Source organism: Microcaecilia unicolor, unplaced genomic scaffold, assembly GCF_901765095.1.
Source record: "Microcaecilia unicolor unplaced genomic scaffold, aMicUni1.1, whole genome shotgun sequence".
In the NCBI taxonomy this organism is placed as follows: domain Eukaryota; kingdom Metazoa; phylum Chordata; class Amphibia; order Gymnophiona; family Siphonopidae; genus Microcaecilia; species Microcaecilia unicolor.
Window position 1 is genome coordinate 224,898 of NW_021963017.1, and position 26,720 is coordinate 251,617.

Consider the following 26,720-nt stretch of genomic DNA (forward strand, 5'->3'; position numbering starts at 1 on the left):
TTGGGCAATGTGCTTCCTAATTTAATCCATCTAGATCAGGTCGGTTTTGGAGCAAAGTAGCAGGCAATGGATAATATTCGTAAAACTTTGGACTTACTTTATGCATCTCAGTTGAAAGCCTGGCCTGTGGGGTTATTAGGACAGGATGCTGAAAAGGCCTTTGACAGGGTACATTGGGGATATTTGGATAAGGTTTTACATCGATTTGGGTTGGGACCGTTTTATAGGTCCTGGATTCAGGCGTTCTATTCTTCGCCGCAGGCTTGTGTGAGAGTAAATGGGGAGAATTTGGGGGCTTTCTTTTTGGGGCGTGGTACCAGACAGGGGTGTCCGTTGTCTCCTCTTCTATTTGCTCTGGCGATGGAGCCTTTAGCGGCAGCTATTCAAGAAAATGTAGACATCACCGGGGTAAGGGTGGGAGAACAGGAACATAAAATCACATTATTTGTGGGCGATGTTCTCCTGTCCTTGACTAAACCGTTAGTTTCTCTTCCTAACTTAATGAAGGAGATGGCGGCGTACTCACAGATATTTGGATACAAGTTGAATGCGAGTAAGTCCACTGGGATGGCTGTGGGGGTATCACCTAGGCTGATGGAGGCGTTGAAGACTTCCTTTGCTTTTAAATGGTCTGTCAGAGATCTTCGCTGTTTGGGGGTTCAGATTCCTGGGAACCTGTCAGAGTTGTTTGCTGTTAATTATCCGGCTGTTCAGAAGGCGATGCAAAGAGATTTGGATAGATGGATGTCCATGGGTCTCACCTGGTTTGGGTGGATTGCTGCGATTAAAATGAATATTTTACCTCGCTTATTGTATTTATTTCAGGTACTTCCCTTTCGTTTGTCTAGGTCATTCAAGACAGTTTGATTCGTTTTATTTGGTATCATAATAGACCGCGTGCTTTTTTATATAAGAGTAAGCATGCTGGGGGATTAGGGGTACCTAACTTGTTCTGGTATTATTGTGCTGCGCAGTCTAGATCGGCTCTTGAGTGGTTTCAGAGGGAGGATCATAAATTGTGGGTACATATTGAGCAATCTTTGGTTTCTCCATGCAGGAGAAAGAGACGTCAGAATCTCAACCTTTGTCTGTATTGTGGTGATACTGGACATTATGCGGCCAGGTGCCCTCTTAAACCGGCACCCCTGGATCAGGGTTTGACAGCAGGCACTATAGTAAGTCTATCTTCTGACATTCTTCGTACTCAATTCTAGGTGCCAGCTGTGCTCGATCTTGGTCACAGAAAGGAACAGACTGAAGTTTTCCTGGACTCTGGGGCTGGTGGAAACTTTATAACCGAGGCCCTGGTTCATCAGTTAAACATTCCTATACAAGAACTACCTAAGACCATGCGGCTTTTTTCAGTTTATGGACGCATTCAAGGTTATGTAAACACCCAGACGGGTCCGGTGAGCTTATGTATTGGGGATCACAGAGAAGACATTTCCTTTTACGTCCTCCAGTCAGCCGTGCAACCCATTGTGTTGGGTCTACCGTGGATACAGAGCCACAATCCGATCTTAGACTGGGAAAAGGGTGAGATTTTGGACTGGGGTGAGTCCTGCAGGAAGGATTGCCTCGTGTCGGATCATGGTGAGATTGACAGCGAACGGCAAGACCAAGAATCAGATGCCTGGACTGACATGAAGTGGAAGAGTGGCCTAGTGGTTAGGGTGGTGGACTTTGGTCCTGGGGAACTGAGGAACTGAGTTCGATTCCCGGCATAGGCAGCTCCTTGTGACTCTGGGCAAGTCACTTAACCCTCCATTGCCTGCCGCATAGAGCCTGCCATGAGTGGGAAAGCGCGGGGTACAAATGTAATAAAAATAAAATAAATAAACATTAGTGACTCACAGTCCCAGGACTTGGATGTTGCTGCAATGGGTCTGAACTGTGTCTGCATGGCACCCCCGATCAGTCAGTCCCAAGCTGGAGTCGGCAAGGCGTCCAAACCCCAGAGTTCCGCCATCAGGAGCTCTAAGAAGATCCCTTGAGGCGGGTTACCCTACACCTCCCCTTGAAGACAGGATTCAGGTCTTAAGGCTCGGGATCGCCATGATGTTCGGAAGTATCAAGGCTCGCAGAGGAGTCCCCAGCGAATCATGGCGGGTAGCCCTGCTTCGGTGCTGGGCACTCGGGCCAACTCGGTGTACAAGCTCCAGCCCGGTCGACAACCGACCGTCTCACGACCCATGCCTAGTACGGGGATTATGGATCACTCGCTTAAACTCACCAACAGATTCCATCAGAGATATCCATGGAGACCTAGATCACCCGAGAGGTCCGGGGGGGCCTTGAGAGGGAGGAACTGTTATGACTCTGCCCCGGTATCATGCTCTCATTCATCTCGCCCCTTGGTGGTCGCAATGGACTGTCTGTCTGTGGTTTTCCCGGTTCCAGAAGTCATTCCGGTCCGGTCCGGATTTTCTAGGCTGCCAGTTGGTCTTGAGACTTTTTGGAACTAAGCTGTTTCCGTACCTGGTGAACTCCCTGGCTGTTGGCCTTTATTAACCACCTGGAAGTTTCACTAGTTTGCCTTACAACAGAGGTCCTCGGAGGTGTGTCTTCTGCGATTGTTTGTTGCTGTGCTTCCCTTGCTACTTTCAGTTTTTGCCTTTGAACCTTGTGCCTGGACTTGGACTTTATTTTGCCTGCCCACGGTCCTGCTGGGTTTGTGGACTATCTTCCTGCTCTCTGCTGTGGCTTCTGTTCCGGTGGGTGTTCCTCCTGCCGCTGCCGCCCTCGGCAGTAGCCCAAGGGCTCACTATCCAGTGTTTCATGTGAAGCCTGACAGTGAGGGAGTGTTTCTAAGGAAACCCTATCTTGAATCACCCACTCCCTTACATACCTTTTGGGATGTATTATTGCCAACCAGGAATTAAATTAACAGATATGAATGAGATAAGGTTGAGGTATTCAGCACACTATCAAAAAAAGCAATCAAGGAGTGGAAAATCAAATTTTTTTTTACAGTTTCTTTAGAGTAAAATTATGTTAGGATTAATTTTTGTTCAAGTTCTTACAATACCTTAGCAAGCTAAAAGAATCATCAATGTATGTTTACTTCCCTCTATTTGCTAAGAACAAATACTAAAAACATGAATTTTTAGCCATCAATTTGCTTGTTCATCTGCAGGATACCCTTATTTGACTCTAACCATGTCACAGTGACTAGCAAGTCACAATAACACTCCTAATTCCAGCCAGTTTGTAGAAGAAGAATCCAAGCTGGGCATTACACTTGTGTATGACTTGGGGAAACTTAGAATAAAAATAACTGAAGGGAGAGTTCACATCCTTGGGTGTGAGAAATCACTTACGGCTTGCCTATGAAGTGGGAGAGGCCGTAAGGAATGTAAATAACCACTCTATTCTGTACCTGGCAGTTGATATGTGTACTTAAGACTCATGCTAAAAGAATTTTAATGTGCAACTTGGTAAAATTTATTGCACACGTTAAAACAGGTCTTAACATGCTGCCCAAGGGCATTGTAAAACTTCATCCATCTACATATCTCAGTTTCACTTGCACCCTCGGCTATGTATTAAGATTCCTTATTGTATTGTAAAAACAGTGTTACCATATCTTTGTTATTTGAATGTTCTAATGTCTGCCTATTAGTTGTTGTTATGCCCCTCACCTCCGGTTCGGCGGGATGCTCCAGGGAACCAGGAACACCCACCGTTGTAGCGGGCCCGGTGCTCTCTTCAGCAGCACTGAGCTGGACCGACGCTCCTGTCGGCCACGCTGCCTTCACGCTGATGTTGCCGCCGTTCCCACAGGTACTGGGAGCACCGCTGTCCTTCCTGTGCCCCGTTCTGCGGCCTGCCCTGGGCCGTAACCATGCCTTCTTGCTTCACAAGGATTGGCTTCCTCCGCGGGCAGGCTTCTGACTCTCTCCCTCATTTGCCATTGGTCCTCGACTGGTCTCCCCCCCCCCCAGCTGGTCCCGGCTGACATCAGACGCCAACACTATTTCAGGGAAGCTCTTCCTCTGCTGCTTTGCTTCGGCTTCTAATTGGTGAGCTTTCTTCTTCACTGTATTTTGTGTGCATTTCTGGTTCTGGACCCTGCTAGTTCCTGGTATACTCTCTTGTCTGCTGCCTGCCTGTGATACGTCGCCTGGACCTGGTCTACTCTCTTGTCTGCTGCCTGCCTGTGATACGTTGCCTACTCTCTTGTCTGCTGCCTGCCTGTGATACGTTCGCTAGAACCTGGTCTACGCTCTCTTGTCTGCTGCCTGCCTGTGATACGTTCGCTAGAACCTGGTCTACGCACTCTTGTTTGCTGCCTGCCTGTAATTAATGGACTGTACCTGGACCTGTTCCTTCTGCTCTCCATCAGCTGGCTCCTCATGGCACCCCGCTTCTTGCCTCTCAGTATAAGTCCTGTCTGCCGCCCACACCTGGGTGCTCAACCCTCAGGGAACGGCGGTCACCACAGGTGAAATTCGGGGTTGTCTGGGAATCCGGGTCCGAATTCCTCGCATCCGGCAGCCCACTGCTCAGCACAGGAACTCACAAAGCTGACAGGTGTTTCATTGATCTTGTGCTGGCATTGTATCATATCTGTTATGTGAATTGTATTCCTTGCTGTCTGAAAAACGAAAGAGAGGAAAAGACTGTGCAGAGTAAACACAGGAAACCAAAGAACGGAGGTGGTCAAATGAAACAGAGACGTGAATCACAGTTGCAAATAGGAAGTCAGCCATTAATAAAGACTTCCTATTTGCACCTGTGATTTAACGCCTCCATTTTTTTTGGCCACCTCTGCTCTTTGGTTTCCTGCTGTCTGCCATAGCTTTGTTTGTATTGCACTGACTTTACCAGAACACAGTGCTTTTACCACACTTAGAACATGTGAATGGTTTCACTTTATTTTGGATTTTCTTGTGTATTTTGTACATTTTGCATTTGGCTGTATTTGTTTGAAAATGGATCAAGAAATAAAACATCCAAATCACAAAACATTTTTCCAAACAGCATTTTCAAAAGGAAAAGAAACTTTTTTTTGTAGAAAATGACCTTTCCTGTTCTGATTTTGGACGTTTTAGAAAAGACGTCCAAATTCAGACTTAGATGTCGTATCCAAAAATGCTGCTGGCGCATTTGACTTGCCCAGAGTCACAAGGAGCAGCAGTGGGAATTGAACCCATGCTACCAGGATCAAAGCCCGCTGCACTAACTGTTAAGCCACTCCTCCTCTGTTTTAGATGTCTTGCATTTGGATGTCTTTTGTTCGAAAATGGACCAAAAAAAAGGACGTCCAAAACATCCAAATCACAGGACGTCCATAGTATTTTTGAACACAAAAGAAAGAAGTCCATCTTTTTCTAAAATAACCTTCTTTCCTGTTCGGAATTTGGACGTCTTTGTAAAACGACTACATTCTGATCTAGACATTTCTTTCGAAAATGCCCCTCCACTTGACCTGCCCAGTGTTGCAAGGAATGTCAATGAGAGGAGGATTTGAACCGTGCATTGTCTGGTTCTCATATCACTAGACTTCTTTTCCACTCAAAATAACACACTGCTTCTTTAGTTGTACTCTGTACGTAGTATAACCAGAGGGAAATGTGTGAACCAGAAACTTGAAATCCAGTCATACATTTTTTTTTAAAGTTACATTTTGGATAGGGTCAAAGCCAAGTGAAACTATGTTGAATTAATTTGTATTGTGACCAAGGGTACAGTTAAGTTTTGGAAGCCAAGCAATTCCAGATATCCGTATTTGAAAGTTACAGTTTTGATTATCCGACCTTCACTGATCCGACCATTCAGCATATCCGACAGACCCCCGGTGACATCATGCATCTTTTCTTTCTGTTTTCCAATAGTGCAGGACCCTATTTTTATAGCAAAACAGCACCGTTGTGAGCCGAGACCCTTCTTTTACTGCCTTTGTTTCTGCATTGTTTGAGTGGTTACCGTTGTTTTCTGTATTATCCATCTATTCATTTATCCAACAACTGGTTTGGTCCCGTTTAGGTCGGATAATCGAGATTTGACTGTATTTATGTTTTTGCAAGTTAAAGTAAGATCCCTATATTTTAAAGAAAAACAATTGAGTATGCTTGAAAGCTAAATGTCTGTCTTCTGATGTTTGAAGGTTTTGGCATAATTTCTTGGATGCAGAATAGCTTTTTAAATGAGAATGAATTGAAAGCCTGTCAGGGATGTTCAACAACAAAACTGCATGTCTGGTTATTAACTTGCCCTAGCTCTGGGACCATCTACAGCATGAGGCAAAAGAAAAGTAACCCTCTAGAGCTTTTTTGCCATTTTCTCAGCAACTGCTTTGAATTTCAGTGAGAAATTTTACATACTTTTGTAGTCATCATACTTGCATATTACTATTAAACAACATTTAATTATCTTAAGCTGTGTTGATGTTGCTGACATTTTAGCATTACTACCTAGTGATTTTTGTGCATTAAAAATGTTCAAACTAAAACACGGTAAAATAACATCATCCAAACGATACAGTTAACAGTGTGTCAGAATTTCACAGTCACCATGAATGCTCAAAGTGTTCACCCCCCAGCTTTAACATAGTTCCTTGGGGAAGTTCTAACAGCCTTGTTGATTGGTCCTTGTGGCAGGCTATCCGAGATCATCTGCAACAGTTTCCTTGAGTTCACCAATTGTTTGCAGAGGGTGGAGCTTGTGATAGGCCTCCAACATTGCTCCCCAGACAAAAGTCTACATCACTCTGATGTCATTAACAGTAAGCTGGTACCCCGGTTTGTTTTTCAAAGTCTGTAACTTTGTGTTTAAAGATAATCTCATTCCACTCGATACATAAACGTAGAGAGTTACAACAAATAAAGTTGTAAAATTTCAAGTTGAAATTCCAAGCGGTTGCTGAGAAAATACCAGAAAACTTCAGGGGATTACACCCTGTAGATATTCTGGGGTTAACAGTCTACCAATTTATCTTGTTTATTTCAGAATTTATACCAAAGATAATCTGGATCCTACCAATCTTCAAGATGTCGAAATTGCAAAGTATGCTGTTCTTGAAAAAGTAAGAGTTGGATCAGCTGAATTATTTTGCAGTTGCAGTTCTCTATCTTGTAAATCAATTAAAGTATTTTACTGACCTTTGCCTGATTTAAGTTTGTTAGTGCTACTGCTAGGGTCAAAGCCATCAGCACATGCAAATCCCGTGAGAGGTAAAGGACAAGCAGAGTGAGAGGAGGAGTAGTGATATACTAGAGCTTTGTGCAGTGATGACCTTGAACAGTAAGGCCCTCTATTAACTTATTAGGCAGCAGGACCAGTAAAGCGGCTGAGGTGGCAAGAGCTGTTCACTGTTGAAGGTCCCCAGTTCAGTTGCTTAACTGAGCCTTCCATTACCCAGATTGGCTGAGAGGGTGTTGAGGCGGCAGTGTTCAGTTTCCATGGCCATTGCTTATGAGCAGCACCAAGTTACCAGATTTAGGGCCTATGGTTTCAGAGTCTTAGTCTTTTTTTTTGTTTGTTTAGCTCATAGAATAATGCCCCTGTTTATGAAATGTCATTAGGTTTCAATAGAGGCACTAGCCATTTTAAGTTGTGTACAGAGATTTTTTACCATCTTAGGTGGGCAAGTTCCTCAGTATTGTAGTTGTGCCAGAAACAAGTAGAAGTTGTTCATTTTGACATCAGCAGACACTTTACTTTCCCAGTCCAAAAATGGTAAGGTATAAAATGGTATTGAAGTCAACTTTTGCTTATCAAACCACTAATACATGGAATACTTCAACGGAAGATATTAGAGCTATGACTAATTATAAGTTCTTTTAGAAATCTTGAAAAACGTTTTTATTCTGCAAATATGTGTCTTTGAAATCTTAAAATGGGTTATTGGTTATTTAATAATGTTGTAATACATAGGTTTATCTAGTTATCATCTCTGGAAACCTGCATTGAATTGTTAGATATGTCATTTACAAGTACTGTAATGTAAGAGTTCAAGAACGAGCCCTGGTGCATGGCCCTTGGCTGAGCATTTGCATTGTAGTGACCTGATCAGCTATACAGGGTGGGGTGGGATTGGGGCTGAGTGGGGGGGAAGGGGGGTTAAGAAGGTGAAAAGGAAGGTTAATTGCTAGGGAGTAGGTAATAAAGGCTTATGGCACCAGATTCTAGCCCTCATTTCAGTTGAGCTGGAAGTATTAAGGAATAAAAAGAAAAATGTTAATATCATAAGTGAGTTTTTTGTTCAAATGCTTTTCTTCTACCATTTTTTATCTTGCTTGCTATAGTGGAATGCTTCTGCTGGGTGCACCAAGAGATAGAGATGTTAGCATGCCTGCCAGTCAGGCAATTTGATTAATGAAATGGCCACTGCTGACTGGTGCTGTCTTATTTAGTACCATTACATGTAGGCTTATAGGACCTTAAAAATATGATGGGAGGGAATAGGGTTACCATATGGCCAGTTTTACCCGGTCATGTCCTCTTTGTGAGGACATGGCCAGGCATCTGGGCAGGTTTTGCCAGCCTGCCCATTTGTCTGGACTTGCTGACGAACGGGTAGGGTGGTGGGCTTCAGGGTGTCCTCCCCTCCCCTCCTTTACTTTATTGTAGTGTTCTGGTGGTCTAGTGACCTCTACGGGGCAGTAAAAAGCCCATCTTTCCTGCCTGGCGTGGCTGTAGACGGCCTTACTTCTGGCGCTGCTTCAAAATGCCTGCTGAGAGTTCAAGTGATGGCCTCATGAGACTTTCACAGAAGTCTTGCAAGGTCACTGCTTGAACTGTCGGCAGCCATTTTGAATTGGCGCCAGGCGCAAGACAGTGTAGCCATGCCAGGCCCCATCTTTCCTGGCCCAAAGAGGCCACCAGGGCACTACAATAAGGTACAGGAGGGGTAGTGAACGAATGGAGTCGTGGGTGGGGGGAGACAGGAAAATTGGGGAGAGGATGTACATGGGGGGGGAGAGAGAGGGAATCTGGCTTTCTTTCAGGCAGATGATCAAAAGCAAACGCCGGCATGCCGGCGTTTGCTACCGCCCCATAATCAGAGCCCTCGAGCGAGTGAAACAACGCGCTCGAGGGCTCTTTGCGCAAGTAGCATGCAAATGCATGTTAAACAGGGCTTAGCGCATTCATCGCCGATGATCAGCGGTCAGCGTGCCAAAATTTGGGTTGCTGGCCGTGGCAAACCCTACGGCAGTTCCGAGCTGGCGTTAGGGTTTACAGATCATTGGGGAGGAATGGTGAGCCCTGTGTCCAGCATGCAGTTGCATGCTAGCAGGCCCCCGTTGCCCCCAAAGCAAACCTGCCAACAGGGGGCAGGAGGTCTGGCGGACCTCTGTTCCCCCTCCCCCCCCCGACGATCCCACCCCCCCAGGTTCAGGGAGGGCTGGCAGTCCGGTGGATCTCCAGCCCCCCCAAACCCCCAGAAAATGGTCCCTGGTGGCCGCTGGCTAACCCCCCCCCCCCCAGCAAGCGACAGGGGTGGGCTGGAGGTCCGGCGGACCTCCAGCCCACCCCAGCTCGCCCTCCCCCAGCGTTTTCAAGAATCCCTGGTGGTCCAGCATAAAAAAGAACCCCCTCCCAGCGAGCGACCGGGGGGGGGGGCTGGAGATCCGGCGGACCTCCAGCCCACCCCAACTCCCCCCCCCCCACAACGTCTGAAGAATCCCTGGTGGTCCAGTGTAAAAAAGAACCCCCTCCTGCCCCCCCCTACCTTAGTTGGAGGAGGGAGGTAGGTAGCCTGCCTCCTTCCTCTTCCATGGGATGACGCTGCCGCCGCAAAATGGTTGATGACGTTGCTCGGGACAGGGGTAGTCATGGCCTGGTGGTCCCATGGACCTCCAGCCCCTGTGTTTGACAGGTTTGGGCTTTTGACAGCCCAGATCTGTCAAACAAGTGCGGGAGGATTGTGCTGAGCGCATGCTCGGCACAATTTGCCCGCACTTCTACCCCATGATCAGAGATAATTGCGCTGTTTAAATTTGCATGCATTATCTATGATCATAGGTCTAATAGGGCTCCACACTGTTCCAGCGCTATTTTAGAGCGCTGTTGGAACAGCGCAGGGCTTTTGATCATCTGCCTGTTTGGGAGGGTGGAGGTGTGACAGGGGCCAGGGCATGTTTCCTCTTTTTCCTTAGGGCAAATACGATAACCCTAGTAGGGAATCCTTTATTTCTGAAAGAAAGAGTGGCTCACTGAGTGGAGCAGAGCTGGTGAGCATCCATTAAAACTTGGTAGCATATCACTGAGGGTGTGAGGTCTATGTAGAAATGTATTAAACTGGAAAACGTTTTTTCAGATTCTAACAGATTTAAAAGAAATGGCAGTTGTTGAGCTGCAGCAACTATCGGAAAATTATGCATTTCCATTTCGCATTTCAGCAAACTTTGGTTTATCAAATGGATCTCAGGTAATTTTTATTGCCTTAAAAATCTTTTCACCAGTCTCTTAAAAATATTCTGTACAGATCTAAGTGATAAATAATTGGTATGATATGGACCGGCTACACTAAGCACGACACGAGTAAAAAACTTTAGTTAGTACATCGGGCTCTAAATGAGCATCTGACATTCTTTTTCTCTTTCCATTTCCCAAGGCAAAAGAGAACAGGAGAATATACTTCAGTTGTATTAACTGCACAACAGTGCATAGTAAATACTCTTCATATTTTGTGGTGGTCCATTTTTTCATGAATTTAAGGCACATGCCCCCAATTTGGGCTCGGGTCCACCCAAAATTAGACATCTCCCTTGCTGTGGCTGGTGGATATCCTCAAGCTCCGCCAACTGAAGATCTCCTCTTCCTGTTTAGTGACCAGAACTCTTCAAGCTCTGCAGCCAGTGTCAGTGTTCCTGGGGAGGTCTTCAGCTGTCAAGGCTTGGGGATCCCCACCAGCTCAGGTATTTTATATTTTGTATTTGGACGGGGGGGGGGGGGGGGGGGGGGGGGAGGGCAGAGGGGTGGGGAGATAATTGTGTGCCCACGTTTGGCTCAGGCTCACCCAAAATCAGCTATCTGGCGACGCCACTGATGTGTTCGATGCATTTTTAGAAGGTTTCCCAATATAGTTAAAGTAATTGGTAACACTGTGACAGTGTATTTCACTGAGGCAGCAAGTCAGCACAAAAGCATGAAAATATTTTCTGAATATAAATTTGTAGCACTGTCACCATCTATAGTAGATTGGTTTTAATGACACAGTAGAGAAAACATAACTCTTAGTAACAGACTTCAAAATATTTTAAATGGAAAACACATAATATTCTCTCTTTCTCTGTGAGTTTATGCTGATTTGTCTAATCATGAGCTGACCTTGAGGCTTATTTTCAAAGCACTTAGCCTCCCAAAGTTCCATAGAAACCTATGGAACTTAGCCTCCCAAAGTGCTTTGAAAATATGCCTCCTTATATAGTAATGGAATCTGTAGAAAGCAAGTTCAGTGATATAAGTGTTTCTTTTATCACCAAACTGTGAAAGAGAAGAGAGTGTGAGGCATCATTAGTCCAGCCTGTTCATTAAAACATGGTGGTTTTGTGATTAACAGAAAGAAACACAGTTTCTACAGGTGAAAACTTCGAAAGAGGCTTGCGAAAGTTATGATGTCTATCTTGAAGATCTCAAGAAGAAAGATTTCACATTAAAAGAAGATGTCCCCCAAGAAGCAATCCGGTTTGCTTCTGAGATGCTGCAGGAGGTTTCTACTGGTTTTGATTTCATATGCTTTCAGTTTTACTTCTTTAGAGCAGTACTATGCTTTCTCTAGCTTTACAAGTTATTACAGTATATGAGAGATTTTTAGCAGTCAGTGGAAGCAGGAAAAGACAACGGGGGCTTAAGTGACTTGGTAGTAATGCGGAGCAGGAGAGAGAGTGTTGGATTGCCCAGATTTTATGAGCAGTGTTCTGAAAGGAGAGACATGAGTAGCACTTATGATCTTTTTTTGAACGTAAAGTTATTCAGCTCCTATTAGGCCTGATGCCAAAACACAGTAACTGTTGAGAATGTAAATATGAGAAAAAGTAAAACAAAAAACAATTTCTTTGAATAAATCCCTTGACCAAAACTAATACAGTACTGTGTTCTGGCTTAACATATCTCCCATATATCAAGAGATACTATGTTTTGGACTTTTGTTACAGGCTTGAAAATGCATTCAAAATATTAAATGACTACCATGTTAAAAAATACAGGAACTTTATGCGGGAGGTGTGGGTCCCAGACAGGTTCTTTCCTACACATTTGGTGGACCTGTCCTAGGGTGGTCCCTTTTTGGCAGGCTACTATAGAAGCATTAGTAACTATGACGGACACATCCTTGGTGTGCAGTCCCTTGGTGTGCCTATTGGGTTTGCACAATGAAAGCGACTTTTGGGAGAAGAGCAAACTGATGTGATGGGGGTTGGCGGCAGCTAAGTGCCTCATAGCGCAACGCTGGAAAACGATAGACCCCCCCCCCCCCCCCCCCGACACTGGGTGAATGGAAGTGTAAATTGGGACAGCTTCTACATATGGAACGCCTCACGGCGTATTGTAGAGATGGAGGCCTACGACGCAATGGGGGGTGGATTCGACTTCAACAATGTCTAGCAAGTGTATAAGATGGGTGGGATCTGGGAGTACGATTGGGGCTCGGAAAGAATGGGAGGGGAGGAAGGGATAGGGGGAAAGGGAGTTTGTCCCCAAGAACCAGGGGACAATCTCAAGTTATGTTGGGGATGACTATGGAAGGGGAAAATGTTTCATGTTCACATAAAGGTTACCTGCAGAGTGGATAATGTTAGGAGGGGTATGGTTAGTAAGCTCAAAGAAGAAGAGTATGCATGGGCAATATGTATTTTCATTTGGTGCAAAAATGTTAGCAATTGTTTGCTTTAGTGAAGTTTATAGTGAATAAGCTGTTTACCATACTTTGTGTAAGTTGTTTGCTTAAAATTTAACAAAAAAAATATAAAGAAAAAATACAGGAACTACAGGACATCTGGCTAGTTAACTCAAAATTTTTTCAAAACTAAGTAACTGTTATGTTTTTTTCAGGGAAGTATAGTGCAGGGGGAAACTTCAGGAGGTGATGTTTATCGAGGGGTCGGGGTTTGACTGGTTGCAATGCAGTTTTTGCTGCATTGTAGTCCCTTTTGCATAATTTTGCACGGCAGGGGGTTTCTGCACAAATCCTGCAATGGTACTGTTGAAGAATTCCCCCAGGACTAAGGATTGAGAAACAGTATTTTTTATTATGTAATTACAATATAGCAAACTCTATCTGCCATACAGTGACTTGAACCAAAAACCATATAAAATATTAAGGGTCTAATTGTTTCAAGAATGTTTTTGCTTTTTAGTACTATTTCACGTGTGTATTGGGACTCAGTTACCCCACTGGATACACACCTATAAATATGCAACCAGAGTGTAAAAGAAGTTTGGTGATGCATGGATGGAATCACGAAGTAGGTTTATGGGTTGAAAATACTTTGCTGGATATATTTAGACCAAATTTGGAGGAGTTGTAATTGCATGTGGCCACGTTTTAGCTGCAATTTCAGCTAATTTTGTGATGCTATTCTATGAAAACACAAGGGCACTTCTGTGTTATAGAATAACTTCAAAATAGGTGTCTGTATGACCTCTCCACCTTAGGGTTTCCTGGGTGTGTGTGTGGCCCGCAGATACTGACCATTGTTTGAGTGGTGCTCAGTCCTTATTGGGGTTTGGGGCGCTCCCTGAGATTGTTGACATGGAAGATTGGACCAGAGCTCTAGAATTAGAGTGGAGTGCCTACAAGGAGAAATTACAGCTGTGGCGATGTGACGAGGCATTGAGACAAACACAAGAAGAACAGAGGATAGAGCGGCAGATTATGGAAAGGTTCCTGGAGGGACTCTGAATGCCCATAGCTACGTATATCCCATATTTATTTATTTGTTACATTTGTATCCCACATTTTCCCACCTATTTGTAGGCTCAATGTGGCTTACATACTACCGTAAAGGCGTTCGCCAATTCTGGTATGAACAAATACAGTAATGTGGTAGAATAAGGTTCGTGTGTATAGACACATTAGAGAATTGTAGAGAGGAAGAGTTATTATATGTCCATTATGAGCTTTGGTTTCATTGTGTTACAGAGTACAGGCATTTAAGTTGGGTCGGTAGGTTATGCCTTTTTGAACAGGTTAGTTTTTAATGATTTCCGGAAGTTTAAGTGATCATAAGTTGTTTTCACAGCTTTTGGTAATGCGTTCCATAGTTGTGTGCTTATGTAGGAAAAGCTGGATGCATAGGTTGATTTGTATTTGAGTCCTTTGCAGCTTGGGTAGTGGAGATTTTGTTCATGTTGATCCTGTTGTGTTTCTGGTTGGTAGGTCTATGAGGTCTGTCATGTATCCTGGGGCTTCGCTGTAGATAATTTTATGAACCAGGGTGCAGATTTTGAAAGCAATACGTTCTTTGATTGGGAGCCAGATAAGATCCCAGATTTTCCTGGCACCCCAAAGAAACATGGAGATTACACTGTGGAACAATGGCTTGAGAGGACCAGAGCAGCATTGAAGGCACTTTGTATCCCTCCTGAAGACCAGCTAGAAATTGTGAAGGACCATTTGATTGGTCAGGCAAGAGTTACTGCTCAATTTGTTCCACCAGGGTCACAGAGGACGGTGGATGATTTGTTTCAGGTGTTGAAGACAGTATATGGTGACAAGGTTCCTGTCACAGTTCAAGTTGAGTTCTATGACCGAAAGCAAGAGCCTGGTGAAGATATGCGTACCTATTGCTTATAGTCTCCAAGAAAAGCTAGCTCGAATAGAGGTGATTGACCCACGTTGTTTTAGTGATTCTCAGAAGATATTGAAGGAAAGATTTGTTCTGGGAATCATGAAAGTAGCCTTAGACATGAGATGAAAAAAAGACTGAAAAGAGCTCTGGCGCCAGCATTTTCTGGAATCTTGCAGAAAGCGGTGAAGTGGGCTGAGGAACATATGTCACTTGATTGGGTAGAGAGGCCCCCGAAAATATTAACTCATGTTAAGAGTGAAGCAGCGCTGTGAGGCACTAGTGCGGAGGCAAGGATGGAGCCTGAATTAAATGAACTATGATGACAGAGTTACTGAGGGACAAGAGGCAAGCATAAGAACAGTACAGTTGTTTCCCAACAGCCCTGTGGATGGAGAGAAGAAAACAGTAGGCAGAGGTTGGAGTGGAACAGAAATGCCAGAAGTCAGTTTAGATGTGTATGAGATCGTAGAACACCTTTGAGAAATGAATGAGGAGACCTGGTCTTCTATTGGTGTCTAGAGTCTGGACATGTGGCAGGAGAAAGCTGAAGCTGGAGTGAAAGAGTAAAAAATGTGTTGGGTGTAGCATGGGCTGGCTCTGTGGAGAAGTTATCCAATGCAAAACGTGATGGAGCATTAAGTGTAATGTTGAGTGCAGTGTCCGGAACAATGTCTTGCACAGTGTCCACCGTTGCTTCCAAGGAATAGAGAGAAAACTCATCAAGAAGGATGATGACAACAGCGGTGGTTCCTTCTACTTCAGAAGCTTCTACCTCGGCTATGTGGCTTCAGCGAGTAGGCACTCGGGTGCCTGGGACAGGAACAAGCAAAACCTTTGGCGCAAGTCCCCTGGTAGAACTTTTCACTGGGAATGTGCCTGTTCCATGTTGCTTGGACACAGGTTCAGAAGTGTCAACTATTACCGCAAGTTATTTCAGAAAGCAACACCTGGAAGACCAGGTCGAGTTACAAGACACACTGGTGAAACTATCTGCAGTGAATGGAATGGACATACCAATCATTGACTGCTTGGGCCAGGTGGTAAAAAGCTCTGGTATACTAATGGTCCAGGATGATGCAGTTTATCTGCAAGTCAATTACATACCGGGAATAGCTGGAATAGATATTCTGCAGGAAGTTAACTGGAATTTACTGACGGACAGCTGCCTTCGAAAGGAGAAAGTACATAGAATCTGGAAGCAGGATTAGAATAAAGATCAGGAACGCATTGGTTTAGTTAAGCTTGTGGGAAGAAAAATGTGGTCTACCGTTTTTGACTGAATCAGTGTTGCTAGGAAGTTGTACCAAGTTGAAAGAGTGTGCGGAGCTGCCGGTGGTGGTAGTCGGGACAGAAACAATCATTTTCTTCCCATAGAAATTGATGGTGCCAAAAACGGGACCGAAGTGCGGCATGCAGTCAAACAGAGCGTGCACTTAAATGGAATGCAATGTATTTTCAAAGCACTTAAACATAAAAAGTTGCATAGTATCCTGTTGAACTTCATAAGTCTAAGCGCTTTGAAAATGAGCCCCAAAGAGTCCTATATTTTCAAATTTGTTTGCTAGTATTAACAGTCTTTTTATAAACTGAGAACAGAGGGCCAGAATTTCAGGAATATCTGAGCTCAAATCATGATTCTGTCCATGAAGAATAATATTGTACCAAGAAAAAAACAACAAAGCGGAAGTGACCAAAAACAAAAAATTCACACCAAAGGTGCTGCAGAAAACTTTACTGATGTTCAATAGACTTGATATAAATTGTGTTTTGTCCACAACGAGCCTGCATCAGGAGTCTGAAAACCTCACAATGGTCTATATATTAACACACTGTGCCTTAGTCCATTATACTGATAAAGGTTGTCAGTAATCAAAAACTGCTGAATAACAACACAATCTTCAGTTTAGCACACCACTGATAAGTGCAAGATTCATTTATATGCATGGTTCAAGACCTCTCCTCTGCAGGAAAGACTCCGCATAAGCGCGTGCATGGAATGTGGAAGCCGATTGGCGCGTGACAACCAACGAGATTTCAAATTTACCACCTCTTTAACTGCCACAGGCAGAATAAGCGAAAGAATGTTGTTAGAGCGTACACCGGGGTCGTCGTCACCGCGGTGGAACTGTAAGACTTTAACACTGGCTGAACGAATAGAAGTTCTTAAAAAAATTAGAAAACAAACAAAGTCAAGCATCTATTGCTAAAGAATATTGTGTCAATCCCAGTCAAATTTCACGTGTCTTGAAGCAGAAAGACCAGCTTCTAGAAGACTGGCAAAACAATACAAATCCACAACAGAAATGAAAACGGGCGGGAAAAGCTGAGGAGGTAGAACATGCTCTTCTTTGGTGGTTTTCTCGAGTCAGGAGCAGACAGTTTCCTGTCAGTGGTCCACTGCTTATGGAGAAAGCTAACCAGCTAGGTAAAAGTCTTGGACTAACTGAATTCAAAGCCACTGTTGGATGGTTGGAAAGAAGGAAGGAGAGGAACAACATAAAATTTAAAAAAACAGCATGGTGAGAAACAAGACGCTGATGACTTTGGTGCTGAAAATTGGGTTGTTTCAGTTCTTCCTACCATCTTGAATGAGTTTGCACCTCGTGACATTTTCAATGCTGACAAAAACAGTCTCTACTGGCTAGCAATTCCTGATGGAACACTTGCATTCAAATATGCCGAAACTACTGGAGATAAAACGTCGAAGGACCGACTGACGATCCTCCTTTGCTGCAATATGGATGGGAGTGAGAAGTTGGAACCCCTCGTCATTGGAAAGAGCAAACAGCCCCGTTGCTTCAAGAATGTTAAGCGACTTCCTGTGTCATACGAGGCTAATGCAAATTCATGGATGACTGGGGAAATTTGGAAGCAATGGCTAAAGAAGTTAGACACTAGAATGCGGGCACAAAAGCGTCAAATTTTGCTGCTTTGTGATAATTGTGTGGCACACAGGGATGATGTCAGGCTGTCTAACGTCAAGGTGGTCTTCTTGCCACCAAACACTACCTCTCTGATCCAACCTATGGATCAGGGCATAATAGCCAATTTCAAACAACATTATCGGGCTCTTGTGCTATGTCGTCTGATGAGTGTTATGGATGACCAGACTGGCAAGGATAAACGTGCTATTGATCTGGCTCGTAATCTATCACTGTTGGATTCCCTACATATGCAGAAAGAAGCCTGGATTCATGTTACACAGGCAACCATTGTGAACTGCTACAAGCGGGCAAGCTTTGTTAAGGATGTGGAGAGGGAAGCTGTTGCGAACATGTCAGACAAAGAGGTTATTGACATCCCAGCCGGTGTTACTGAAGAGGAGTTCCATCGCTACGTAACTGTTGATCACGATCTACAAACAGCTGAAGACAGCACTGATGTTGAGATATGCGCCTACACGCAGGCAACAACGGCTGATGATGGAACAGATGAAGAAATGAACAGCGAGGCACATGCTGACGAAATTCAATAACCTCCTGTCACTTTTACAAGAGCGCTGGCGCTGGAGAGTCTCAATACCGTGAGGGCCTATCTGGAGGCCACTGGATGTCAGTGCTATGACAGGTTTTACCGTCTGGCAGACGTAGTGTATGGAACTCACAGACCCAAGATTGTACAGGGGACTATAACTGATTACTTCCAGTATGCCTAATGTCAGTTAACGGAGACTGTATACTGTACGTATAATAATAAACAGTACTGTACATATGTTTATCAGATGTCAAGCTTCTTTGGGTCACAAGGGTTAAGTGCACGCTCTGGTTAACTGCATGCATTTCTTTGGTCCCAGACCCTTGCACTTAAGCGGATTTGCACTGTACACCTCTTTGAAACATTAGAACAAAAAGAGCATAACAGCAGAGTGAGACCCCATCTGGCATTTCTGTTGTGTGTGATAGATAAATACAAGGACAAGAGAGTATCTGAACAACATAATAGAAAAATCTCTCTTGATTAAAAACTACAAAGTACTTAATATGATACTAGATTCTTATGAAGTGCAAGATCTAATTAATGAGAGAGGGAAAAAGCCTCTGTGCCCAACCTCCCCCCAGAAATGTTATTTATGGGATAAATAACGTTTGTCTTCACAAGTGTTCAGAATTTTAAGCTAAGTGCTTTTTTTTTTTTAAATTAATTTCTTTGGATTCAGTATTCCTGTGACGTTTTTAGCAAGTAAAGAATTGAGTAATTTTTTTTTTTCATGCCGATGAAGAAAGTTGACCCAGTTTTTTCCTTCTTATGCCATAAATAACATTTTTGGGTGGAGGTTGGGCACAGAGGCTTCTTCTCTTTCTCATTAATTAGATCTTGCACTTCATAGGAATCTACTATCATATTGAGTACTTTGTAGTTTTTATCAAGTGAGATTTTTCTATTGTATTTCTATTGTGTGTAGCATCAGGCTAATCTATGGTTTGGGCATTCAGGGCACAGTCCAGTTATAATTAGTTAAGCATAGCACTTGGACAGTTTCTTCGTATGTGAACAACACTTTACCTTGGCAAACTGTTTTTCTTTCTACAGCAACTTCTTGAAGAAGCCAGAAATACAAGCAGCTTATCTCCAGAGACATATAATTTTGTGGAGCTCATTTGGGTAGAAGCACTTGGCCACTTGGATCATATACTTCGCAAACCTGTAAACAGCATTAGTCTCAATGATGTGAGTTGAGTGTATTAATTATTATATTATACTAGTAAAAAAGGCCCGTTTCCAAAACCAATGAAACGGGCGCTAACATGTGGCTTTTTTTGTGTGTATATGTGTCACAGAGTTATTTTGTGTGTGTGTGTAGGTTGTTGATGTGTGTCTTTTTTTGTTTTGTTTTGTTTTTTGCTTGGGGGTTGGGGAATGTGCTGTGCTGTCCTTGGTCGCTGTTTGCTGCTGGCTGGGTCGCGGGTAATCCTTCCAGCTGGGCCGCAGCTTGTCCTGTTCGCCCACGTCCCAGATGGTGACGGGCACGTTGTTTTCCGGCTCCTCTGACTCCATGTCAAGCGATCCCAAATATAGTCTCTGCTATAGGCCCTCTGGCACTCTTCAGTACTGGCATTAGGCATTTTAAAATTTCTCCCCCCCCCTCCCCCCCCCGGTCTATTTTTGCACATACCCACAGCAGGAATATTCTTCTCTTGTTCCAGTGGTGGTTCTGTGCTCTCCGTGCTGCACAGATAATGAGCCATTCTGCTGGGGAATGCTCCTCCCTTATTGTCACGTAGTTTCCTCTGATTGGTCCGTCTTATGTTGCCTAGTGTTGCCTGGGAACGGTGTTGTGATGGTCCTTTGTGTTTCAGAATGTTGAGGGTGTTTTTTCTGATTGGTCCGTCATGCGAGGGCGGGGCAGAGAGACATGGTCAGTGTTGTGGCTTCACCACTATGAATCCATGAACCCTTCAGGGAGTGACTGAGTGACTTCAGAATGTTGTCTTCAGAACGTTGAGGGTAAGTTTTATTATAGTAGATAGGGCCCTATTCAGTCATAAAGTTTCCCTCCCCTTCTCCTGGAGTTGGGGGATACCTTTATATAAGAGCGTGGTAATGATTTGTAAATGAGAACAAACTTGAATATGTTAACAAATGAGCATTCACCCTGATCTTTTTTTTTTTTTTTTTTAGCTCCAGAAACAAATGTTTTGGGAAATTCATGTTTTGCTGAATAGAAATGGTTGTAAAAGGGCCAGTCTGGGAGCTATTTGGAGTAAACACAAACAGTGTTAGGCGCAATTAAAAAAAACCCACAAACAAAAAAGCCCAAGGATATCCAAGAGGATGAGCCACCATCGATGCTGTATTAACACTTTCTGCTCAGCACGTGGACTGGTCCACAAGGGGTGATGGACCCACACACTTAAAACTCTTTTATTCACTACCCCGAATCCTAAAACTCAGATGTATTTTGCATGCATTATTTTGTGTAAGCCACTTAGTTATAGGCGGGTATAAGCTCTATAAATAAATTTGATCAGGAGTATCTCTGGCAGTTCATGTCCCACATCTGGTGCTGTAGGCTGTAAGAATGATTTTCTTATTTTATTTTACTTACTCTCATAGCCAAATCAGCAAACCCAGTTTAACAACATAAGAATAGCCATACTGGGTCAGACCAATGGTCCATCTAGCCCAGTATCCTGCTTCCAGCAGTGGCCAATCGAGGTCACAAGTACCTGGCAGAAACCCAGTTAGTTGCACCATTCCATGCTACTAATCCCAGGGCAAGCAATGATTTCCCCCATGTCCATGTCAATAACAGACTGTAGACTTTTCCTCCAGGAACTTGTCCAGCCCTTTTTTTTTTACCCAAATATGCTAACCACTGTTACCACATCCTTTGGCAATGAGTCCCAGAGCTTAACTATTCTTTGAGTGAAAAAATATTTTCTCCTATTTATTTTTAAAGTATTTTCATGCAATTTCATTGAGTGCCCCTGGTCTTTGTAGTTTTTGAATGAGTGGAAAATCGATTCCTCTCCACCTGCTATGCGAGTTGCGTGCCAGGTTTACATAATACTGCTTAGAGCCCAGTTGTAACATTCACACGTATAAGTGCTAATATTCTGTAATCTTAGAGCGTAAATGGTGTTTACATTTAGGCACTAAGATTATAGAATGAGGGGTATAGGGGATTATTTTAGAAGCATCTCCATGCGCAGATAGTGGTATCTGCACATATAGATTGCATACACGTGTAAATGCCAATTTTGGAAAGCTGCTGTTTCCACGGGGAGGTTTACACAAGGAGGCATAGTCTGGGCATGCCTTGAATGGGATAAAAATCTACACGTGTATTCCCCGTTTTACAAAGGAAATAATGTTTATTGGAAAAAATGTCCTGGTTAGGTTTTACACCAGCTCAAAGGCATGCACAGATTTTTAGAAAGCACATGTTTTGGCTTGGGCTTTATACTAGGGATTAAGAGGGTAATTATTCTCTTTAATGACTTCACTACTTTATGGGCGGTACTCACTGGACAGCTACATGTGGAAGCACCACTATTTCTACATGGAAGTGACAACAGTTTTATGTGGAAGCTGCCAGGCTTCTGACGCTTATTTTTTTCCATGTGTAGAATGGCTGCTTTGTCACATCCACGCGCACTCCTGCATGTCCCTATCGATATTTTACAAAAGGAGCCTGTCGTTTAACATACTTGTCCTTTTTCTTGTTGTATACTGTTTTCATTTGTGTTTTTGGTTTAAGTTTAAATAAAAACAACTTGAAAAAAATAAAGCCTTTGGTAGTATAGCCTTTTGTAAGATACTGCTGAAATTGAACACGACCAAAATTCAGATGCCCTGGTTTGGATCTCAGTGTTCTGCTGAAATGGGTCTTCAAGCCTCATTTCATTCCCTTCTCATTTAATACTATTACTACAGAGCTGAGCATGCATGCCTCCACCACCCATCTCTTCCTAATTCTTTTTTTATTCAGAGGCTTTCACCTCCAACTAAAACTGCTTTGCTTTTTACTGTAAAACTCAAAGGAAAACTCATATACACTGTGAAGAAACTGTGTGTTTTAAGCCTGTAAAATGTATTGGACATTTTCCTGCATTATGTCCTGAAGTGTATTTCTCCTACTTGGCCAGCAGGTGGTGCTTCTTTGCTGTAAAGCTGTTATGGAGAAATGAATGTTCTTTTCTTTAGTTTTAGTACACAAACAGGAAGCAAGAATCAGTATATGTTTGAAATTTTCTTGTTCTGGGCTCTGATTGGCACAGGAGCTCATTTTATTTGGAGGCTTTTACTCTAGTCTTAGCCAGGAAGAAGAGAGAGACAGATCTCTTTGCTAAGGCCCTGCAAACAGTTACATTTGATAACTTGTGAGCAGCTATATGTCCTGATCTTTCCAAGTACGTTTTAGAAAGAAAACAAATATTTGGCTAGTGTTATAATTGATCCATATTTCAGTTACCTGTTATTGTTTGCTGATTGCACATTTTTCTGAACACTGTTCATTTTTAAAAGACAATAAACAATTTAGTTTATTACCTCTTTGTCTGGACTGATAAGGAATCCTGGTGGTTTGTGCGTTGGTTCTGTGAGTGCTTTCTGGGAACTGTGGGACCACTGGAAGTGTGGCCCCAGTAACCTAGAAATCAATGGATATAATTTGAGAGTGGGAGACTTGCCCAGAGGCGGTTGTGACCCAGTCGGTAGGAGGAGGGTGCTAGTGTAGAGCACAAGCAGAAGGTGCAGGCGGACCTGAGCTGTGCAGGGGATAGACCCTCTAATTGGCGGTGGGGTAACCGCAGTTGGGTGGCTAGGCATTTCATGACATCCACCTTATCCCCAATTATCCTGCCAGGCTAGTTTCACTAGTCCCACAGCCAGAGCCCTCTTAACAAGTCTCATCTGCGTTTGCTTTACAATTTTTCTTTAATCTCTCTGATTTGTCTTCCTGTTTCTGACTCTGTGGTTCAGACCCCCCCCCCCTTACAAATCCTTGCTCAGACAGTATGTTCAGAAAGCTCAAAGTAGCGTCACCAGGCCAAGGACTGGAGAGGAACCTCAGCCATACACACTGACTGTAGGGATTGATAGTAGTATTAGCCATCTTTCTTTCATTTCCCTTGCCTGAGTACACCACTTCCATAGTTCATTCAGCCTGACTAATCCTGATGGATGGGATCGCGAAGTCTTGATTTCACTGTGTGGCTACACTTAACCATTGTAGCTTGAGACCTTGTGCAGTTTTATAACCACCAATGTTTTGTTCTTCTCATTGTTTTGTAGTATATTGATGCAAATTCTGAATGTGATCAGTTTGAGAACAGCATACCATCCACAATCCATGTATCTCAATGTGAAAAGCTATCTAGATATGTGTATATTTGTTTTCTGCCATTAGGTATCTGTGTTAGAGATTATTTTTTATTTATTTTTCCTGTAATGATCTTTTTTTTTTTTTTTTTTTTTTAAAGGTGAGCAAAGGTGAAGGTATTTTGTTTCATGTCAGAAAGGCTCTGGATGATGGGGCTTCAGCAGAAGTTTTGAAACAGATGATGTTGGAATTCTATCGCATTATCCCTCACAAAAATGGAATCGATTATAATGTTAACAAAAAGCTCTTGTCTTCCAAAGAGGACTTATGTCAGGTAAAACATAATCTACGTGATTTAAAGAAGAGAAATCTATGTTTCTAAATGAAAAATATTCTTGGATTATTAACCCTTTGCTGATTTTAAAATGCAGTTTTAATTTTGTAGAGCTAGTTAGGAAGTGGGTGTCACTGTCTATCTTGGTTTAATTTCCCACATTTCTTCAGAAAGAAATAAAGTGTTGCATCTGAATGACTGTTATTGTATGCAAAACCAGTGCAGAAAAACAAATGGTGGTGCCATCATTATGAGATACGTTCCTATGGATAGCATGAGGACTAACTGTTGGGCACTGCTGCAGGTAATTCAAAGGTGTTGCAACCCTCCTCTCCCCACAAAGCAGAGCCAGATGTGCCCTAAAAAATATGGTGCCTTCCAGAAATTCCTAGTTGCCCTGCCCTAGTTCTAACCCTGCTTGGGGAGGACAATTTTTATTTATTTCGATTTAGTTTATGCCTTTTTATTGGTCAATTATATTTAGGCACAGTAGATATTTCTCTATCCGCTGGATTTGCTAACCTGTGTTAATGTAGTCACGTGTATTAATTTGTGATACAAGAGGTTATTAATAAATAGGCCTCATTAAGAATAATGGGGCCTGTGTTAAATATGAGTTAGAACAGGTTAGTATATAAAAACTTAAGATAAGGTTGTAAGTTTTGCACCTGAGCCAATGAACGGTGAAATAACTTGTCAAGGTCACAAGGAGTGTCAACAGAATTTGAGCCCTGTCTTCCCTGGTTCTCAGCCTGCAGCTTTAACCTTTATGCCACTTCTTCACTCTTCAGATCAAGCTAGCCATGTTAAAATGGATTGCCACACCTAGATTGTTCTTTCTGAAAATTTGCATTCTGGCCACCCAAAGTATGCACAGGCATCCACATCTTTCATCCTTTTAGCTGGATTGTGAGGTGTCATTCCCAGGGATGTGGTTAGGTTGGGGAAGGAAAAGAACATGACTGCTTTGTTGTTTTCAAACGTGTTTGCACTATTTTATCCTCTTGGTCGTTAAAACAAATAGCAGGTGCAAAGTATACAGATGCTGTAGTACTCAAAATGTATGCTGATTTTCAAAGAGAATCCACTGGGGTGGTTTCTCTTTGAAAATTAGTGTAAAGGAAAAACTGAATGCTATGGGGAGGGGGAATTTTATAAATGGTGCTGAAGACTAAACCTGGGAATAATCTGGGCCAAGCACTATTCTATAAAGGGAAGGGAAATGAGACTTGATATACTGCCTTTCTGAGGTTTTTTTTTGCAACTACATTCAAAGCGGTTTACATATATTCAGGTACTTATTTTGTACTAGGGGCAGTACAGGGTTAAGTAACTTGCCCAGAGTCACAAGGAGTTGCAGTGGGAATTGAACTCAGTTCCCCAGGATCAAAGTCCACTGCACTAACCACTAGGCTACTCCTCCACTCCAGCGCACTCTGAGCTGAGCTTAGTGCCTTTTATACCGTAGCGCTTAGAGGGCTTCTTTTATCAAACTGAGCTAGCGGTCCCTGGTGTGGTAATGCTGACAAGCCCATTCTCTTTCAGTGATTTTCGTCAGCATTGCTGCACAGGAATCACAAGCATGGTTTTGTAAAAGAGGTCCAGAGCATATTCCTGCATCCATCTATGGGCGTGAGGACTTACAGCTGCTGAAACTAACACTGTGCCTAAATATTTGGAACGCCCCTGATCCGTCGATGCCCCTCTCATGGCCACACCTCCTTTTGGGTTGTTTGGGTGCACAGCATTATAGAATATAGTGTGGGACAGATGCACATCTGGGCTCTGCGCCCAAATTTGGATGACCTATATAGAATCTGGGGGAGTGACGCTCTTCAACAGCTTAGAAAAGAAATTCAAATCCTCCTGAGCAGAGATAAATTAAGGTGAATATTCTGGAACAGTGGAAAATTAAGAAGATGTTAAAGGATGATTCTTAAATAAATGTTTAGTACAGTAAAGTCTGGATTATCTGATGTAAATGGGACCGACCTGTTATTGGATAAGTGAAAAGTCAGATGATAACAGAAAACAATGGTAACCCCTCAAACAATGCAGAAACAAAGACTGTAAAAGCAGAGTCCCTGGTCTATAACAAACTGTCTCAGGTGCGAAATTTCCCTCTGTGCAATCCTGGAAAATGGAAAGAGACATGATGACATCACCAGAGAATCTGTCAGGTGTGCCGAATGGTCGGGTTAGTGAAGGTCAGATAATCGAGACTGTACTGTATAAAGTATTAGAAATCTAAACAATTTTGGGCTAGTTATATTTGAAGGGCTTATTTCCAAAACCCTCTAAATCCAATGCAACTAATGTGGATTTAGCGGGTTTTGGAAATTGGATTTAGAGGGTTTTTTAGAAATAAGCCCTTCATTTTTAGTTGAAATGTTTTTATTGGTTTTATACAGAAGCAATACAAAAACCAAACTTCTGTCAAACAGCTTAAATGTACAAAATCCAATGTCGCCTGATGTATCCAAAAACAGCATCTTACTGCCATGGTCCACCTGCAGCCAGGCTGGGAAAAGAAGCGCAAATTTAATTTTCTGGGCAAAGAGGGTGGAACAAACAGGGCTAAAGCTCTTCCTCAGCGCTATAACCCGGGCCGAATGATCCTGGAAAAATAAGACCTTGCGGCCCTCATGCATGAGTTTTTTACCAGTTCATAGTGCCTGCAGAATTTCTTGCTTGTGCTGGAAACTTAAAAGTCGGCATATCCCCATTTTCAGGTGGGAGGTGTCTAGTTTTCAGGATCCAACCCGATGTGCCCACTCAATTTGGAATGGCCCCGCCCTGGATTGCTGCTGTAGTGAAGTTGACAGCCAATTTTCAAAACAAAAAAACCAAAAACGCCCAGTTCACCATCTTTTATAGAGTCAGA

The 26,720-nt window shown here is 43.1% G+C and overlaps 1 protein-coding gene across 1 annotated transcript in view; it reads left to right on the plus strand.

The window, feature by feature from the left end:
• LOC115458756 (protein mono-ADP-ribosyltransferase PARP4-like) overlaps positions 1-26,720 on the plus strand; it is a gene marked incomplete at its 3' end in the record, with an annotated part of 153,292 nt that overhangs the window by 21,876 nt on the left and 104,696 nt on the right. The window contains 5 exon segments of the mRNA XM_030188568.1: positions 6,952-7,027; positions 10,265-10,375; positions 11,510-11,659; positions 19,269-19,406; positions 23,663-23,836. Coding sequence (XP_030044428.1) covers positions 6,952-7,027; positions 10,265-10,375; positions 11,510-11,659; positions 19,269-19,406; positions 23,663-23,836 — 649 coding nt within the window.